This window comes from Ursus arctos, unplaced genomic scaffold, assembly GCF_023065955.2.
Source record: "Ursus arctos isolate Adak ecotype North America unplaced genomic scaffold, UrsArc2.0 scaffold_2, whole genome shotgun sequence".
Taxonomy (NCBI): Eukaryota; Metazoa; Chordata; class Mammalia; order Carnivora; family Ursidae; genus Ursus; species Ursus arctos.
In genome coordinates, this window is record NW_026622874.1 from 88,070,798 (window position 1) to 88,088,739 (window position 17,942).

Genomic DNA, 17,942 nt, shown 5'->3' on the forward strand with positions numbered 1-17,942 from the left:
ACCTGACCCTCTTCACTTTATTTATATTACCTTCCTAGCTCTTTTAGGTATTTGAGTTTTTTTCTTTTTTTATATTTATTTTCTTATTGAAGTATAATTAACATACAACGTTATGTTAGTTTCACGGGAACACGTTTTAAGTTTTCAATCTCTGATCTTTGCTGTAAGAAGAACAGATCTTCAAATCAGTGACACTGAGAGAAGGATCAACTCTCTGAGTAAAATAGGTAAGAACTAAACTGAGTGGATGAAGAGGAGCTGAATGAGAACTTTATCAGGGCTTCCTAACCTGGCTCCCAGGGTGGGCTTTACTTGGTAAATTTTGTGTGTGTATCCTTGTGATTTAGACTGCTTGGCTATGAATCCAGGCTTTGGGCTCTGTCACAGGTTAATCTATGAGCTTCAATTCATTTGTAAAACGGAGCTTGTCGGGATTAAAAGAGAGAATTAGTGCACAAAGTAGTCTCAGTAGAAGGTAACTGTTATTATTCTATTCTGGGGTGAGGGCATCTCAGAGGAGTTCTTACCCTAGAAAGTTGGCCAACAAATGGCATATAGGTGCTTGGCAGCTATCGGGAATCACACCCTTGTGTAAAACGAAGCAGCTCTGTAAGCGGACTGCCGTGGGGAATCCAGAGGCCCAGGCTCTACTGCTAACTTGCTGAAAGCACCTGACAAATTGCTTCAGCTCTCTGGGTGATCTATTAAAAAACGGGGGACTGGTCTGAATTGGCAGCCGCAATGCAGCTCCACTGGCACTTTCTCTGGTGGAGGATAAAGACGCTCTGCCGCGGGGCAAGCGCGGAATCTCCAAGGGAACTACATCACCCAGCCTGCTTTGCGCTTCAGGCAGCGCCCTACGCTTCACGCGAGCCTCCCCGTTCCCCCAACCTCCAGTTACTGTCTCTCGCGAGAGGACGGGCCGCGCCGGCGATAGCGATAGTGAGCTGTGGTGGTGGTGCTGGTGGTGGTGGTGGCGGCCGAGACGGCGGCGGCCATTTTGGTGGGGCCTCGGAAGCGGCGGCGGCGGTTCGCTGAGAGTAGCGTCTTCCATTTTTCCCACCCACCGCCCGCATCTCTGTGCCGTGAGAGGAGGCAGTGGAAGCAAGGCGGTGGCAGTAGCCGCGGGCCCCAGGGGAATTTAAAGGCCGCGAAGGCGGCAGCCAAGAGGGGGCCCTCCCCCCTCCTCGGCGGGAGGGGGGGTGGTGCGCACGCCCCCGAGGACGCAGGTAAGGAGAGGGAGACAAGATGGCGGACGCTCCACAGTTCCCCCTCCCCTGACGGGTGACTGCGCGCGCATCTTTCCGCCACCGCCTCTCCTCCCACCTTCCCGGGGTGCTGCGCGCGCACCTTCGGCCGGGGCCCCGGGGCCGGTGCGCGAGGCTGTCGGCGCGCGCCCATAGAGACAGGCTGAGGGGGGCCAGGCCGGCCAGCACAGGGCCCGGGCGCATCTCCTCTCCCCTCCCGCCCGTCTGCGCACGCGTGCCTGAGCGAGCGAGCGAGCCCTGAGAGGACGGACCCAGGTGCGCTCCTGCCCGCCCACCAACCCCAGCCCCCCCCCCAGGGGCGCGCGGGAAGAGGAAGGGGGGCGTGGGACGAGGAGTCGGGGCGCGCGCCCACCATATCCAGTCAGTAACCAGGACCTGGCGGCACGAACCCTCCCTTATGTCAGCCCTTCGCGGTCTGGTGGTGGGGGGCTCCCTGACGGGTAGGGATGAGAGACTTCCCAGCCTGCGACCCTTGTGTGCGTGGGTTTGGGCTCTGGCGGGAGCCCCCGGGCGGTGCGCGCAGCCGGCTCTCTTCACCTCCAGGCGCGCACGCGCGGGCCCCTCCCCCAGTCCGTAGCGCACGTTGGGTGGGGTGGGAGTCTAGGAGGGGGCGGGGCTATCTTAGGGTTAGTGGCAACTTGGGGCAGAGGTCAAGGGTCACGCCGGGTCAGTCTGTTGGAAGGAGTTGGGAGAGAGCAGTGAAGCCGGGGGTCAAGAGTTCAGGTGTCTTGGATTCTGGTTAGCTCGGGTCCTGTGACTCTATTGCGGAGGAAGGAGTGAATGGAAGGCTACACCGTGGTGAAGGAATTTCCTTAAACACTGGGGAAACACTTCCGGGCCTTTGGTGGGTTTACCCCACCTGTTTCCGGGGCACGGTTCTTTGCTGAGCGGTCTTTCTCATTTCTGACTTCTCCTCTAATGTCTCCTGCTGCAGTTCTTGTGTTTGGGGAAGTGTCTCATGGCGCAGGTATAGGAGTTACAGGGCCCTGCCCTGAGGAGGGCAGGATTCTCCTGTGATTCCCTTCAACCCTAACTGCAAAGGAGAGCCAACATCTTTCTGAGCTTCTGGATGTGACAGCTCTTTTTGCTTTGTTATTTGCTCTCAGATCAGTGGTTGGAGCCTTTTACACTTAAGCTTTTCAAAGGTTTTTGTTTTTTGTTTTCTTTTTTTTTTTTTGCTTCACTTTGGTGCTTCTCCTCCAGCCAGAATCTTAGGTCTCTAGGGAATTCTGTTTTCGCAAAACATGATTTGCTTTTATTTTTTGGAAATGTGAGCTTTTCTTTTTACTGTAACTCTCTTCTTTTCAGCCTTTGATTTGGGTATATTTAAAAGCCTCAAAAGTTGTTGTAAAGAAGGCTTTGATAGATGTTGGTAAATGTGGATTTGTTCCTCACGGCTGTTTTCCTTCCCTTCTGTTTTAGGCCTGATTCCCCTCAGTACGGCGGCACCGTGGAAGTACAGACTTTCACAGGGGGTGTGGTCTCAGCTCACACAGGTGAGGGTTCAGATACTGTTTTGTGTACTGATGCGAATGGGAGAGATGTTTGAGATAATTAATGAGAAACATTATAAGTCAGTATTTTTGGTTTGATGATAGTGGTGCAAGAACAAAACTGGACGTGTGGATAGAGAAAGGTCTGATCACCCTGGTTCTCCCAAGGAGAGCAGCACATTCTCCATGGTTTTGGCATCAGACTACCTAAGTTTCAGTCTTTCTGTCAACTCCTGACTGTGTGACCGTATACAAGCCATTTAGGTCTCTGTGTGTTAACTTTCTAACTTATAAAATAGGGAAAGTATTAGAATGCATGCTTCATTTAGGTCAGGGATATTTTCTGTCTCTATCCTTAGTATATAGAAGGAACTAAATAAACATTTATTAAGGTGTGAAAAGTACCTGGCTTGCAACATAGGTGTGAGGATTATAGAACATATCAAGTTGGTGCTTAGTAAATTATGACACATAGTGGAAGCTCAAGAAACATAGGCTGTAATCATTGTTCATTATCTTTATTCTTGAACGTTCTTGTGTTTTGTGTTTTTTGTGTTTTTTTTTAGATTCATTTATCATTTTATTTTATTTATTTATTTATTTTTAAAGATTTTATTTATTTATTAGAGAGAGAGAGATAGCCAGCGAGAGAGGGAACTCAAGCAGGGGGAGTGGGAGAGGAAGAAGCAGGCTCCCAGCAGAGAAGCCTGATATGGGGCTTGAACCCGGAACGCTGGGATCACGCCCTGAGCCGAAGGCAGACGCTTAACGACTGCGCCACCCAGGCGCCCCTAGATTCATTTATCATTTTAAATCCCATTTTTACTCTTTTTACCCTACTTTAGGTGCTCCAGAGGCCGGTGGACCTGAGCGGAGGCTGGGACGCCCTAGTGGGCCCCGGGCCCTGGAAGGCGGGTCCCGGTGGCCGGTGGCCCAGAATGAGGCCAGCTCCCAGCATGCCCTGCAGCCGGACGCCAGCCCCTCGGCCAGCAGCAGTGGTGATAACGACCCAGTCATTCTTCAGGCGTCCAAAGAGGAGCCTGGGAGTGGGACCATGCAGAGCAGCCCCTCCCCTGCTCACCCTCAGCTCCCAATCCTGCAGACACAGGTTTGAAAGTGGGAAGGGTTCCTTTTCTGCTTCTGCTTTGTGGGCTGTTGGCTCTGAGGCAGAAGAAATGTGGCAAGTTAGCCACGTTTCCATGATCCTAGCTGTCTGTGTTTAGAAAATTTCTGGTGCTCAGGTTGACCATCAATCCTCTTAGATACTTATGTTCTTTTTGCCATTAATTTAATATTGATCGCTAAGAGTGTAGAAACTCCTTGTTACCTGAAAAGGGTTGAATTAGACCAGGTTGGAAATGGAGGTTGGACCAACATGCTCCTAAGACTGTGAGCTTTGAGAATAGTTGTTTGTTTAGGAATTGAAGCAACGTAAGCATTGTAGATGGTGTGTAGTGTTTATGCTTTTCTCATACTAAGGCAGTGCCAGAGGTGAAAAAATGTGGCTTTTGAGAGTAGACATATAGAGGTTTGCATAGAGTAGGCTTTTGATGGGTATGGATTTGATACTTATAATTTTCCTGAGCAGCTGGGGAATTTTGTGATACAGTCTTTTGTCATTTAACTGAGGTAGGAATTTCAGTGGCACACCTGTGAGGCTACTGTGCCGGAGTGATGTTTATGAATTTCCTCACTGTCCACATTTAAGTGAGACTTTGTTCTCTACTTAATATTGGTTGTGCAGTACTTTGTAAAGTAATAGGTGAGTGTTTGAGAACAGTTCTTCCCTTCTCACCTTCTTAGTAACGCCTCTTCCCTTAACGCCTTAGAACGCCTCTTCCCTTCTCACCTTCTTAGTAAAGGAAACTACCAAGATAGATGAAGAACGTAGAGGTTTAAGTGATCTTGGTGGTGGTCTTTGTTGCTCTTTGAATTTGGTGGTAACTCACATTTATTCTAATAGGTGAATCTGCCATACTGGCTGCGTAAAGGAAGGAAGAGTAGGGAGTTGTTTATGTGAGTGAAATTCTTGAGGTTCTGAAAGGATCGTTAGCATTTGAAATTACATGCTATGGTATTCTCGAATTCAGGAACTGTGTAAATGTCAGGCTATAACTTCTTTGCATGCCAAGCATCTATAAACTTGGGTCTGTTATCTTGAATACCTTATCAAAATATCCTGTATATTTGTGCTTATAAAAACGAGGTTGAGCATTTACTTTGGAGGGTTTTTTTTATAATGTAGAATGAAATGATATGAGAACTTCTGGTGTGGTGCTAAGCATTCATTTTATCTGTCGTTTTCCGTTTTTCTAGATGGTGTCGGACGGCATGACAGGCAGCAATCCTGTGTCCCCTGCCTCATCCAGTTCCCCAGCCTCTAGTGGGGCAGGCGGCATCTCCCCCCAGCATATAGCTCAAGATTCCTCTCTGGATGGACCTCCAGGGCCCCCAGATGGTGCCACAGTGCCCCTGGAGGGGCTCAGCTTACCCCAGGCTGCTGACCTGGCTAACAAGGGCCCAAAGTGGGAGAAGAGCCATGCTGAGATTGCAGAGCAGGCCAAGCATGTACGTACCGGGAAGGCCTATAAGGATTCTTCTTTCCTCAACTTCTGTGTCCCATGAGCATTTTATATTTCCTTCCTTGTGGATTTAGAGTATAGGCTCTGCCTTAACGATCTTGAGCAAGTTGCTTGAGGAGCCTCTACTGTAAGGTAGAGGTGGTGTAGTAGTCTAACAGTAGACCATTGTGAGGTCTAAGTTGAAGAAGAAAATAGACAAGAAAGTGCTTTGTAAACTGTAAGGCTCTTAAGATTTACTGGTTTCTGCTTCTCATTTCTATCCTCTAGCCTCTTTTGCCTTACCCAGTGGTAAGTGTGGTCCCTGGACCAGCAGCATTGGCATCACCTGGGAAATTTGTTAAAAATGAAAGTTTGTTGGTACCCCTCTTCCACCTATCCATTTAAAGCTCGAGGGTGGGGCCCAGCAGTCTGTCTTAAAAAGTACTCCAGATCATTCTGATGCATGTTTAAATTTGAAAGCCATTTGAAAGCCATTCTTCATGTTTTCCTCACCGTCGGGCCATTTAGTTCCCCTATGTCATCTCTGGCTGTTATTTCCTTTGATTTAGTTTTTGTCAGGAGAGGAAAAGAATAATGAGGGCAGTTGTCTTGAGTTTGTTTGTTTTTAAAGATTTATTTATTTATTTTAGAGAGGAAGTATGGGGGGGGCAGAGGGACAGGGACAGAGAGAAAAGCCAAGCAGGGAGTCCGTTCTGACGGGGGCTGGATCCCACAACCCTGAGATCATGACCTGAACCGAAATCAAGAGTCCAGTGCTCAACCAACTGAGCCACCAGGCGGCCCAGTTGTCTTGAGTTTTTAAGTCACTTTTGTTGATTTCGAATGCTTTCACTTTTCTGCTTATGAAATTTAATTACTGTAGAAACATGTTACCTTTTTGTCATCCTAACTGTTGTTTAATATTTTTATGTATAACGTAAGAATTCACCAGAATGTATGTTTTTATAAAAATATTTTTGTAAAAACGAATAAGATTGTGTACGTTGGGCTTTATATTTCTAAGCGTGAACATAACTCTTTCTCAAGCAGAATTCGACAGTGATGAAGATCCTTTGTATCCAGTCTGTAAGGAAGGGTATACTCCCTGCTTCTCTGGAGGCTTCCCTTGGAATATGTTTTCCTTAGTCTTTCCTATGTTCTTGGGGCATGGAGATTGAGTGAAATAACGGAAAGAACATGAAATCTGGTGTCTGGAGTCATTAGACCTATTTTTAATTCCCAGCTCTTATCATTTCCTGGTTGTGTGATTTCAAATAAATCACTTAATCTCTCTGATCTTTCCCCCCCCTTCACTTGAAAAGATTATAATACCTACTTACTTGCAGGATTGGTATGTGGACTTAAGACACATAAAACACTCTATCCAGACAGTGCCTATATATAATCACTGCCCAGGAATTCAGCTGTGCTCACGAGGTAGCATATATGTGCAGTAACTTGATTGACGTAGCTCTTCCTCGTTAGGAAGCTGAGATTGAGACTCGGATTGCTGAGCTGCGGAAGGAGGGTTTCTGGTCACTGAAGAGGCTGCCTAAAGTGCCCGAGCCTCCCCGCCCCAAAGGCCACTGGGACTATCTATGTGAGGAGATGCAGTGGCTGTCTGCTGACTTTGCTCAGGAGCGTCGTTGGAAACGGGGTGTAGCCCGTAAGGTATGTCATCAACCGGGCCTACCTTCCATATTTCTTTTCCAGGTTTCCTTTTCCTTGATAAGTGGGTTGGTTTGAAGGGAACCAAACAGAACAAACAGTATAGGGTGCTTATTAATGCCCATAGTCTCAGGAGGCAAGCTCTGACTTCCCAGATTTCTTGGACTTGATTATTCTCTTTGCTCTTGAGGAAGGAGCAGGAGACTGGCCTTGGAGTGTTTTCACTCTGGTTCCTTGTTCCCACAGGTTGTGCGCATGGTCATCCGGCACCATGAGGAGCAGCGGCAGAAAGAGGAACGGGCTCGTAGAGAAGAACAGGCCAAGCTACGTCGAATCGCCTCCACCATGGCCAAGGACGTCAGGCAGTTCTGGAGCAATGTGGAGAAGGTAGGCATCAGGGATTGGGAAAGGGAAATGCCTTAGGTTTGCTTGGTGGGTAGCATGGTAGCAGGAACAATCAAAACTTCTCCTTGAGAGAGTGAATATTCTAACTTCAGGCAACTCCAGTGACATTTCTGTTGTACATTGGATCTCTGTAGCATTGAGTGCTGTAAAGAAGAAAGAAATACAGTGGAAAAATATGGTCCTGCTTTTGATATTATTAATAGGACTTCTTGATCCCTCTAGGCAATCTGTCCTCTGCAGGGTATTCAGCATGCTTTTCCTTAAACCTCTCAGGGCCATTTACCTGTTAAAATACCATCGAAGTTCTTAGTAATCAAATTGTTCTCGTATATTAAGTTTTGTTTCTCAAGTACTACCTGGTTTCTGTCTGTATATTCAGTTTTGTCTCCTGCCAGTTCCTTTTCTATTTCAGATACTACTTTTTTTGCACATCCCTTGTAACTTACTCATGTTCTTTTTGCTGCCAGGAGTGCCTTTCTCCTCATGCCCACTTAGGGAACACCTTCTTAGTCTCTAAGATTCAACCCCAGATACATTTGTAAATCTTTCCCTGATGCCTGAAGTTTTTAAACTGGTTCTTCTCTTTCCTGTGCTCCCTTTGTGCTTTCCTCAGAAGCACTTTAAAGGTCATTTAGTTTTTCCCTCTAGAGGCTAGTACAGAGGAAATTTCCCTAAATGTGGGGTAAAAGAGTACATGAATAAAAGATTATCTTCGTGACCTGTCCATTTCATGCTGTGGCAGGTGGTGCAGTTCAAGCAACAGTCCCGGCTTGAGGAAAAGCGTAAAAAAGCTCTGGACCTGCACCTGGACTTCATTGTGGGGCAAACTGAAAAGTACTCAGACCTTTTATCTCAGAGCCTCAACCAGCCGCTAGCATCCAGCAAAGCTGGCTCTTCCCCTTGCCTTGGCTCTTCCTCAGCTGCCTCTAGTCCTCCACCTCCGGTTTCCCGGCTGGACGATGAAGGTGTGTGTCCTCTTTGGCTCTGTTACTCTTCCTCGTGTACCCTTTCCAGAGCTGAAAACCCACCCTGTGGCTTGCAGGGCCCCGTGGACTTTGTGACCTTGTTCTCCTGCTATAGATGGGGACTTCCAACCCCAAGAGGAGGAAGAGGATGATGAGGAGACGATTGAGGTTGAAGAACAACAGGAAGGCAATGATGCAGAGACCCAGAGGCGTGAGATTGAGCTGCTTCGACGTGAGGGAGAATTGCCATTGGAAGAGCTGCTCCGTTCCCTCCCCCCTCAGCTGCTAGGAGGGCCTTCCAGCCCCTCGAGAACCCCCTCATCTCGCGACAGTGACACCCGAGATGGGCCTGAAGAGGGTGGTGAAGAAGAGCCCTCTCAGGTGTTACAGGTATGGGGAGAATGGGTAGAGGGAGGACTCAGAGTGGGAGCAGAGGTAGAGTTCTGGGGTATAAGGTCGGTTGTGGTTTTCAGGAGTTCTTCCTGGTGTAGGGCAGTTGGCTTTCATTTAGGGATGGATAGGGAAGAGTCTGGGTTTGGGGCAAGTTGCATTCTGAGCTGGGCAGTTTCTGGTGCTGTGGTGGAAGAGCGTACTGTCCTCTACTCTTTAACTGCTGTGTGGCCTTGAAAAAAATACTTAATCTGGTTCTTGCCACTTCTGTGAAATGATCCCCATACTTCCTATTGGTTTGTAGGTTTGGAGCTGGGATGATAATCTTGAAGTCTTTCTGGACCTAAGCTGTCTCTTTCTCATATGTCCGAGTGCGTGCGGATGGTGCTGGGGCCTGTGTTTCTTACCTAGCACTTTCACAGATCCTCCTTCAGGCGGTGGGGCCAGGATTTGGTAGCTGGTGCTGAAAGAAAACCCTTGATTGCATCCTTGCCCTGGGACTGTGCCAGTGGCAGCTGTCACTCAGTGGGACAGAGAGACTGTTCTGTGACATCGTATTCAACATTGTACCTTTCTCCTGCTGCTCTAACCTTAGGTCTTCTCCCTTTTCCTTCTTTGCCATACAGGTGAAGCCCCCACCCTCTGTCACACAGCGCAACAAACAGCCTTGGCATCCCGATGAGGATGACGAAGAGTTTACTGCCAATGAGGATGAAGGTCAGGCTTGTTCTCTTTTTCCTATTGCTCCTTCCCCTTTGAATTATCTGGACCTAACATTTCATGCTTTCTTCTCTCTTCAGCTTGGACTGGGTCCTTTGATTCTGTTCCCATTGATTTTGCTTCATTTTTTTTTTCCTAGCGGAGGATGAAGAAGATACTATAGCAGCTGAGGAGCAGTTGGAAGGGGAGGTGGATCATGCCATGGAGCTGAGCGAGTTGGCTCGAGAAGGTGACATTCACCAGACGTTTACTGAGCATCCGCTTGCTGTCTTTTCTGTGCAGAATGCCAGGGATAAAGAGATGAATAAGACACTTTTTATCCCCCTTGGAGGAACTCCAGGTCTAATGACAAAGACAGATGTAAACAAATAATTATAAATAGAATATGACGACTGGTTATGGTGGAAGTTTGAACAAAGTGCTATGATAGCTTAGTGGAGCTAACGTAAGAGGGTGTTGGCCATGTTTGACTTGAACCTTAAAGGAGATTTCGTTTGATATTATTCCTCCCAGTGGAAGGCAGCAGTGTGCACAGTTCTAGCCCAGGCTGTGGGGCTTGGCGTTAGTAGCTGTTGCTGAAAGCAAGCTCTTCTGTCTCCCTTCAGACCTGAGCCCAGTAGTGTTTGTAGAAACCTAGATAAAATGAACTGGCACCACGCACACCCCTCCCCCTTCCCCCCTTTCCCTTGAAGCACCCGGAAGCTCATCCGTTGTTTCTTGTCCAGGCGAGCTGTCTGTGGAGGAGCTGCTGCAGCAGTATGCAGGAGCCTACGCTTCCGACGCCTCTGCCCCGGGCTCTGGGACTAGCGAGGATGAAGATGAAGATGAGGGTGAGGCGGACAGCTCTGACTGTGAACCAGAGGGTGCCACAGAAGCCGAAGAGGGTCCTCAAGAGGACAGTAGCAGTCAGTCAGGTGAGTGTGCGGTCCTGGGCACACCGGAGGGGAGACACGGAAGAGTAGGTATGGTGCGCACTCAGCCTTGGTCTTGTGCTTTAGAATCTGCTGAGGAGCAGAGTGAGGAAGAGGAAGATGAGCATTCAGAGGACGAAGAGACAAGCGGCACTTCAGAATCGGAGGAGTCTGAGTCCGAGGAGTCAGAGGAGTCTCGATCACAGAGCCAAGCAGATGAGGAAGAGGAGGAGGAGGAGGAGGATGACTTTGGGGTGGAGTACTTGCTTGCCCGGGATGAAGAGCAGAGTGAGGCAGATGGGGGCAGTGGACCTCCCACCCCAGGACCTGCCACCACTCTAGGCCCTAAGAAGGAAATTACTGACATCGCTGCGGCAGCTGAAAGTCTTCAGCCCAAGGGTTATACCTTGGCCACTACGCAGGTAACCCCTGACCCCAGCTTCTGCTTTCTCCTGTCTTGACTTTTTTGTTTCTTAGTGACCAGTGCCTCATTTCTGCTGTGATACCTCTCTTCCTCCCTACCAGGTGAAGACACCCATCCCCCTGCTCCTGCGGGGCCAGCTCCGGGAGTACCAACACATTGGGCTGGACTGGCTGGTTACTATGTATGAGAAGAAGCTTAATGGTATTCTTGCTGATGAGATGGGGCTAGGCAAGACAATCCAGACCATCTCCCTGCTTGCCCACTTGGCCTGTGAAAAAGGTAATGAGGCAGGGCCCTTCCTCTTGGGTCTCCTTGGCCAGCTCCCTGCAAAGCCTGTTTAATGGTGACTAGCTGCGGGATGGTGAACACTCACCGTTTTGCACTGTTTTGGTAGCTTCATTGACTCCGGTCAGTAACTATGGAGATGCCAGCGTAGGTGCTAGGATTCTTAGGAGGGGCCATTAGGATAGATTGGTCAGGGTTATACCTGAGGAACCAAAACAGAGCCCCAAAGTTCGTATTTCCTTACCGTCTCTTTTTTAAATTCTGCCTAAAATCTTTCGATTTTGTTTTTTTTAAGTTGAGGTATAATTGACATAGAACATTCTGTGAGTTTCTGGTACCCAGCATAAGGTTCTGATACTGGCACACATCGTGAAATGATTAGCGCAGCAAGTCTAATTAACATCCACTACCACAGAGTTAACACAAACTTCTTTCTCTTCTGATGAGAATTTTTAACACCTCTTTTAATGATTTTCAAATATGCAATCCAATATTCCTAACTATAGTCACCATGCTGTACATCTCTCATTCTTTTGCTAAACAGGTAACTGGGGTCCCCATTTGATCATTGTCCCCACCAGTGTGATGCTGAACTGGGAGATGGAGCTGAAACGGTGGTGCCCCAGCTTTAAAATCCTCACTTACTATGGAGCCCAAAAAGAGAGGAAGCTCAAGCGGCAGGTTAGCTCTCCCTGTGATCGATATTCCCCCGGCCCCGCCCCACCCCCACCGCCCATTGATGCCTCTTTTACTCTTAGGCCCTTTCCTCAGAGGAGTTCCTTTTCTTCCCCTTTCTGTTGCTGCCTTCTGCTCCTGGGACTTTCTTTTTTCTCCATACCTGATATGTCCTTTGAGGACCTTAGCATGTCTTTTCTTTATCCTTTCTTTTCACCGCACCGTCTGCTGCTTTCTCCTGATACCTCAGGGCTGGACCAAGCCCAATGCCTTCCATGTGTGTATCACGTCTTACAAGCTGGTGCTGCAGGACCACCAGGCCTTCCGTCGCAAGAACTGGCGCTATCTCATTCTGGATGAGGCACAGAACATCAAGAACTTCAAGTCACAGCGCTGGCAGTCACTGCTCAACTTCAACAGGTGGAGATAGAAATGGGGATTTGTGGGAGGGTTAACTTGGCCTGAAGGGTAGGATGCTCAGAAGGTCAGGACCTTGCTGATCACCCTCCCTCTAATTCCCTCTGTTTCTTTGCAGCCAGAGACGCCTGCTCCTCACAGGAACTCCACTGCAGAACAGCCTCATGGAGCTGTGGTCCTTGATGCATTTTTTGATGCCCCATGTCTTCCAGTCCCATCGCGAGTTTAAAGAATGGTTCTCTAATCCCCTAACTGGCATGATTGAGGGCAGCCAAGAGTACAATGAGGGTCTAGTAAAACGCCTCCACAAGGTAGGGCCTGTAGCAGTTTGGCAGGGGTATTGGGAGTGGCAAACTAGGGGCGGTACCTAGAAAACCTTTAGGGAGAGGGAAGTTGGTGCAGAGCTGAATTCACTCAGTTGTCAGGTGACAGTGTTCTAGTGACTGACCCATTGCTGAATTGAGTGACCTCATCTTAGTCATCATTTTACTTGTTTTTTTCTAATAGTGACATTTCTGTCTTTATTCTCTGAGTAGAATGATACTGCTGATCAGTCCTTGCTTAGATTTCTTCTTACCAGGCTTTCCTCAACTTTCTTTGGATTCTCTCTTGTTTTTTTCTTGTTTTTTTTTCTTTTGTTTTCTCTGGCTCCTCTTCCTTTGTCCAGCTTTTTTTTTTTTTTTTTTTTTTTTTTAATTTATTTTAGAGAAGGGGAGGGGGAGGAGCAGAGGGAGAGGAACATGCAGACTCGTCCGTGAGTGCAGAGTGTGATGCAGGGCTCAATCCCACGACCCTGAGATCATGACCTGAACCGAAATCAAGAGTCGGACACTCAGCTGCTTTGCACAGCTTCTAAGTAACATCTCTCATGGGACACCTGGGTGGCACAGCGGTTAAGCGTCTGCCTTCAGCTCAGGGCGTGATCCCGGCGTTATGGGATCAAGCCCCACATCAGGCTCCTCCACTAAGAGCCTGCTTCTTCCTCTCCCACTCCCCCTGCTTGTGTTCCCTCTCTCGCTGCCTGTCTCTATCTCTGTCAAATAAATAAATAAATAAATCTTTAAAAAAACACAAAAAAACAAAAAAAAAAACATCTCTCAGCATTCTGATCTTTACTCTTTTGTCTCAGTTTATATATGTTAAGGCTTTAAAAACTCTCCAATTTGTATTTTTACTCTCTTAATCAGTTAACCTGTATTTAAATTTGACTTGATGTCTTTAATTCAGAGTTTCTCTTGAATGTATTCTATTTAAGCCAAACATCTCAAGTCTTACAGCCTACTATTTTCTGTTTTGTTCAGTCACGCTGTTATTTTGGTAAATAGAAACCAGAGTCATCTTTAGCTACGTTTCTTTCCTTCATTATATTCCTATTTTCTGTTTCTTCCATTCAATTTAAAGACTGTCCTATCAGATTTTACCTCTTGGGATTTCAGATTTGCCTTTTGTTTTCTATGCTGCTGTCACTGCCACAATTTTTGTTCTCAGCTTCTCTCCTGGATTTCCAACTTTCACAATGTTATAAATTTATAGTTCCTCCCTGAAATGTAATTTGAGTCATCCCTTCTGCATAATTAGTTGCTCTGCCCTCAGTGTCTTTTTTTTTTTTTTAAGCATTTCTTGAGTGGTATTATCATCTTTATGTGTATCTCCTTCAACAGACAGTAAAGTCCTGGGCGGAGGGCTTATATTTGATTCCTCTCTGTGTGAGTGATTCCTGGCATGCTTCATGGCTTCATGAGTGTTTACTGAAGGTCTAAGCCAGGATTCTGCTGGTCATCAGGCCAAGACCCAGCTAGAGGGGCTAGGCTGGGGCTCCGTGCCCGTCGTTCTCCTGTCAGCCTCCTACTTATTTGCTTTTAGGTTTTGCGGCCTTTTTTGCTGCGCCGAGTTAAGGTGGATGTTGAGAAGCAGATGCCTAAAAAATACGAGCATGTTATCCGCTGCCGGCTCTCCAAGCGTCAGCGCTGTCTCTATGATGACTTCATGGCACAGACCACGTAAGGAAGGATCGAGGGTGTCCCTGGGGCCCTGTACTGGAACAGATGTGATTGTCAGGATGCCCCATTTATTTTTCCTCTCTCCCAGAACTAAGGAGACACTAGCCACAGGCCATTTCATGAGTGTCATCAACATTTTGATGCAGCTGCGGAAAGTCTGCAATCATCCAAACCTGTTTGACCCTCGACCTGTTACCTCCCCCTTCATCACCCCAGGAATCTGCTTCAGCACCGCCTCTCTGGTGCTAAGAGCCACTGATGTCCACCCCCTCCAGGTAAGTTGTTCCCAAGGTTATTGGCCCTGCCCCAACCCTGCATCCTTTTCTTTAGGCTGGAGTCCGACCTTTTGCATCCTTCTCTCCTTGTAAACTGAGCACTATTTCCCTGGTTTCATTGTTTTCTAACTCTGTGACTTTGGGCAAGCTAATTATTAATTGATCTCTAACCCTAAGTTTGCTTGTCCTTGAAAGTAGGGATTGTGAAGGCCTATTATCTGCAGTATGTTTGTGAAAATTGTGTTAATATTTTTTAAAGTGCCTGACATGTTAGTGATACTTAAATATTATTTTGTTTTCCTGTTCCTTCCCTCTTTTTGGCCACCCCCCCCCAAATTTTTGGTTTTGTTGTGGTAAAATACACAAATTTTATCATTTTAACCATATGTTTCAGTGGCATGAATACATTCACATTGTTGTGCAACCACCGCCACCATCCATTTTCAAAACTTTTTTCATCTTTCCAAATTGAAACACCACACACACTAAATAATAACTCCTCATTGTCCCCTTTCCCCCAGCCCTTGGCAGCCAGTACTCTACTTTGTCTAAGTTTGACTATTCTAGGTACTCGTAAATAGCAGCATACGGTATTTGTCCTTTTGTGACTGGCTTATTTCACTTAGCAGATTGTCTTCCAGGTTCATCCATGTTGTAGCGTGTGCCAGAATTTCCTTTCTTGTTAAGTTTGGGTGATGCTATTTCATATGTATGTCTACATATCTGTATATATCCACATTTATACATGTATATATACGGCATTTTGTTCATCTCTTTACCCATCAATGGACGCTTTGGGTTATTTTTACCTTCTGGCTATTATAAACAATGCTGCAATGAACATGGGTGTATGAATACCAGTTTGAGTCCCTTCTTTCAATTCTTTTGGGTACATACCCAGACATAGAATTGCTGGATCATATGGTAGTTTTGTTTTTGATTTTTTGAGGAACCGCTGTAGTGTTTTCCATAGCAGCTGCTCCATTTCACATTCCCACCAGCAGTGCACAAGGGTTCTAATTTCTCCACATCATTGCCAGCGCCTGGAATTTTCTGTTTTATTATAATAGTCATCTTAACAGGTGTGAGGTGGCTGTACCTCATTGTGATTTTGATTTGCATTTTCCTAATGATTAGTGATAATAGAGCATCTTTTCATGTGCTTATTGTGTATTTTCTTTGAAGAAATGTCTATTCGGCATATTTGCCCGATTTTTTTAATTGGGTGGCTTTGTTGTTGAGTTGTAGGAGTTCTTTGTATGTTCTGGATATTAACCGCTTATCAGATACATGATCTGCAAATATTTTGTCCCATTTGATAGCTTGTTTTTTCACTTTGTTGGTAGTTTTTGATGCAGTCCAATTGATCAGTTTTTTTCTTTTGTTGCTTGTGCTGTTGGTGTCATATCCAAGAAGTCATTGCCGTATTGGTCCCTTTGACACCATGCTTTTGTGTTCTTCTTGTACCAGCGGATAGACATGGGTCGGTTTGATCTTATTGGCCTGGAGGGTCGTGTCTCTAGATATGAGGCTGACACATTTCTACCCCGGCACCGCCTCTCCCGCCGGGTACTGCTAGAGGTGGCTACTGCTCCTGACCCCCCACCCCGGCCTAAACCAGTCAAGATGAAGGTCAACAGGTACCAGGGCTGAGGGATAAAGGGATGGGTTCCTAGAAAAGGTGGCTACAGCTGGCTGGGAGCAGAAATTGGGGTGAAAAGGAGAGAGTTGGAGGCTAGGCTAGAATGTTTATTACATGGGATGGATGCAAAGTACTGGAGGAATTGGGGGGTTCTGGGAGGGGCCCTTGTGTTTGTCACTGATTTGTTTCCCCCTTTTTCTGCTTGGTGCTTTTCCGTTATTTGGATTTCTTTTCCTATTTCTCCTTTGTGTCCTTTTCCTTTACCCCTTTTACTTTTTAATCTCTCTGTTATGTTTCTGCTTCATCATCCTTATTTTTTTCTTTTCCTATTTTTTTTTTTTTTAAAGACTTTATTTATTTATTCGACAGAGATAGAGACAGCCAGCGGGAGAGGGAACACAAGCAGGGGGAGTGGGAGAGGAAGAAGCAGGATCATAGCGGAGGAGCCTGATGTGGGGCTCAATCCCATAACACCGGGATCACGCCCTGAGCCAAAGGCAGACGCTTAACCGCTGTGCCACCCAGGCGCCCCTCTTTTCCTATTCTTTATTCTCCTTCCCTCCCTACCCACCCTTTTGTTTTTGTCCTTATAGGATGCTGCAGCCAGTGCCCAAGCAGGAAGGCCGGACAGTGGTGGTGGTGAACAGCCCACGGACCCCTTTGGGCCCTGTCCCAGTCCGACCCCCTCCAGGCCCTGAGCTCTCCACTCAGCCCACCCCTGGCCCAACCCCTCCAGTGCTGCCAGCACCACTGATGGTGTCGGCCTCGCCCGTTGGGCCCCCGCTTATTCCAGCATCCCGGCCTCCTGGCCCTGTTTTGTTGCCCCCACTGCAGCCCAATAGTGGGCCTCTGACCCAGGGTGAGTTACAAGGGGGCCAGCGTGCTGGGGGGGGGGGGGTTACCTCAGGGAGATTGTGCAGATTGGGGAAGAAGTAATGAAATTAGAGTGTTGAGGGAGCTAAATTGGAGACAGAGGTGTGTGTTTGATGGCTTGGGAGCATGTGTGGAGATTTCTGGGAGCAGGCTAAGGCTCTAGTCAGGGTGTATCTGACAAGATGTTTGCTTTGTGTCTACAGTGTTGCCATCCCCCCTGGGTGTCCTTAGTGGGACCTCACGGCCTCCTACGCCAACCCTGTCCCTGAAACCGGCCCCACCTGCTCCTGTTCGCCTAAGCCCTGCCCCGCCTCCAGGCTCCTCCAGCCTGTTGAAGCCCCTGACAGTGCCACCAGGCTACACTTTCCCTTCTGCTGCTGCCACCACCACCTCTACCACCACGGCCACTGCTCCCACCACGGCAGTGCCAGCTTCTACTCCTGCACCGCAGCGCCTCATCTTGTCTCCTGATATGCAGGCTCGCCTGCCCTGTAAGTTCTCAGGGGTCTGGGAGTGAAGGCTTTGAGATGGGAGGAAGGTTTATGTGCTACAGGGCTGGAGAAAAGCTCAGGAATGTGAAAGTATAAAATTCTAGGTGGCTGATGTATGTGAAGTATTTTGCTGTATACTGGAAATTCATAATCAAGTCAGGGAGTTCTCAGGCGAGTGGGGGAGATGACCCAGAGATGAGTAAATAGTGGTAAACCTAGCAGTAGAAAGTTATTTGGGGTAAAGGGCAGTGTGGAGTTGGTGGTGGTGATAAGCTCAGTACGGTGGCAGGCCATTAGAAGATAGAAAGGAGATGCTAAGCAAATAAGTGGAAGGTAGCAGCACATCAAAGGCTCAAAGGCTGAGTTCATTGGAATCTGGTAAATTGAGGGGGAGGATTGGAGGAGCTGGAGACCTGTGCTTTGTGGGGCGAGGTGGTGGTAGAGTCATCCATGTGTACATTCAGCCCCTTCTTTGTTCC

At 47.5% G+C, this 17,942-nt stretch overlaps 1 protein-coding gene and 1 non-coding gene across 5 annotated transcripts in view; both read left to right on the forward strand.

The window, feature by feature from the left end:
• The first annotated feature begins 912 nt into the window (after positions 1-912).
• Positions 913-17,942, forward strand: part of SRCAP (Snf2 related CREBBP activator protein) — a 32,617-nt gene continuing 15,587 nt past the window's right edge. For 3 of the 4 annotated variants that reach the window (XM_048224681.2, XM_026515819.4, XM_057315191.1), the window contains exons 1-21: positions 913-1,229; positions 2,691-2,764; positions 3,607-3,869; positions 5,078-5,329; positions 6,808-6,993; positions 7,237-7,377; positions 8,138-8,360; positions 8,476-8,750; positions 9,377-9,467; positions 9,610-9,699; positions 10,196-10,384; positions 10,469-10,803; positions 10,907-11,084; positions 11,635-11,771; positions 12,016-12,185; positions 12,301-12,493; positions 14,046-14,182; positions 14,271-14,457; positions 15,928-16,097; positions 16,693-16,958; positions 17,176-17,463. In XM_048224681.2, the coding sequence (XP_048080638.1) occupies positions 3,816-3,869; positions 5,078-5,329; positions 6,808-6,993; positions 7,237-7,377; positions 8,138-8,360; positions 8,476-8,750; positions 9,377-9,467; positions 9,610-9,699; positions 10,196-10,384; positions 10,469-10,803; positions 10,907-11,084; positions 11,635-11,771; positions 12,016-12,185; positions 12,301-12,493; positions 14,046-14,182; positions 14,271-14,457; positions 15,928-16,097; positions 16,693-16,958; positions 17,176-17,463 (3,562 nt within the window). In that variant the 5' untranslated portion in view covers positions 913-1,229; positions 2,691-2,764; positions 3,607-3,815. Of the gene's footprint in view, positions 1,230-1,254; positions 1,524-2,690; positions 2,765-3,606; positions 3,870-5,077; positions 5,330-6,807; positions 6,994-7,236; positions 7,378-8,137; positions 8,361-8,475; positions 8,751-9,376; positions 9,468-9,609; positions 9,700-10,195; positions 10,385-10,468; positions 10,804-10,906; positions 11,085-11,634; positions 11,772-12,015; positions 12,186-12,300; positions 12,494-14,045; positions 14,183-14,270; positions 14,458-15,927; positions 16,098-16,692; positions 16,959-17,175; positions 17,464-17,942 lie in introns of those variants that run through there. The other variant, XM_044390095.3, reaches the window with a different exon arrangement.
• Positions 9,158-9,286, forward strand: LOC113268023 (small nucleolar RNA SNORA30/SNORA37 family). Its single transcript, XR_003320999.2, has one exon. It is a non-coding gene; the product is annotated as a small nucleolar RNA SNORA30/SNORA37 family (small nucleolar RNA).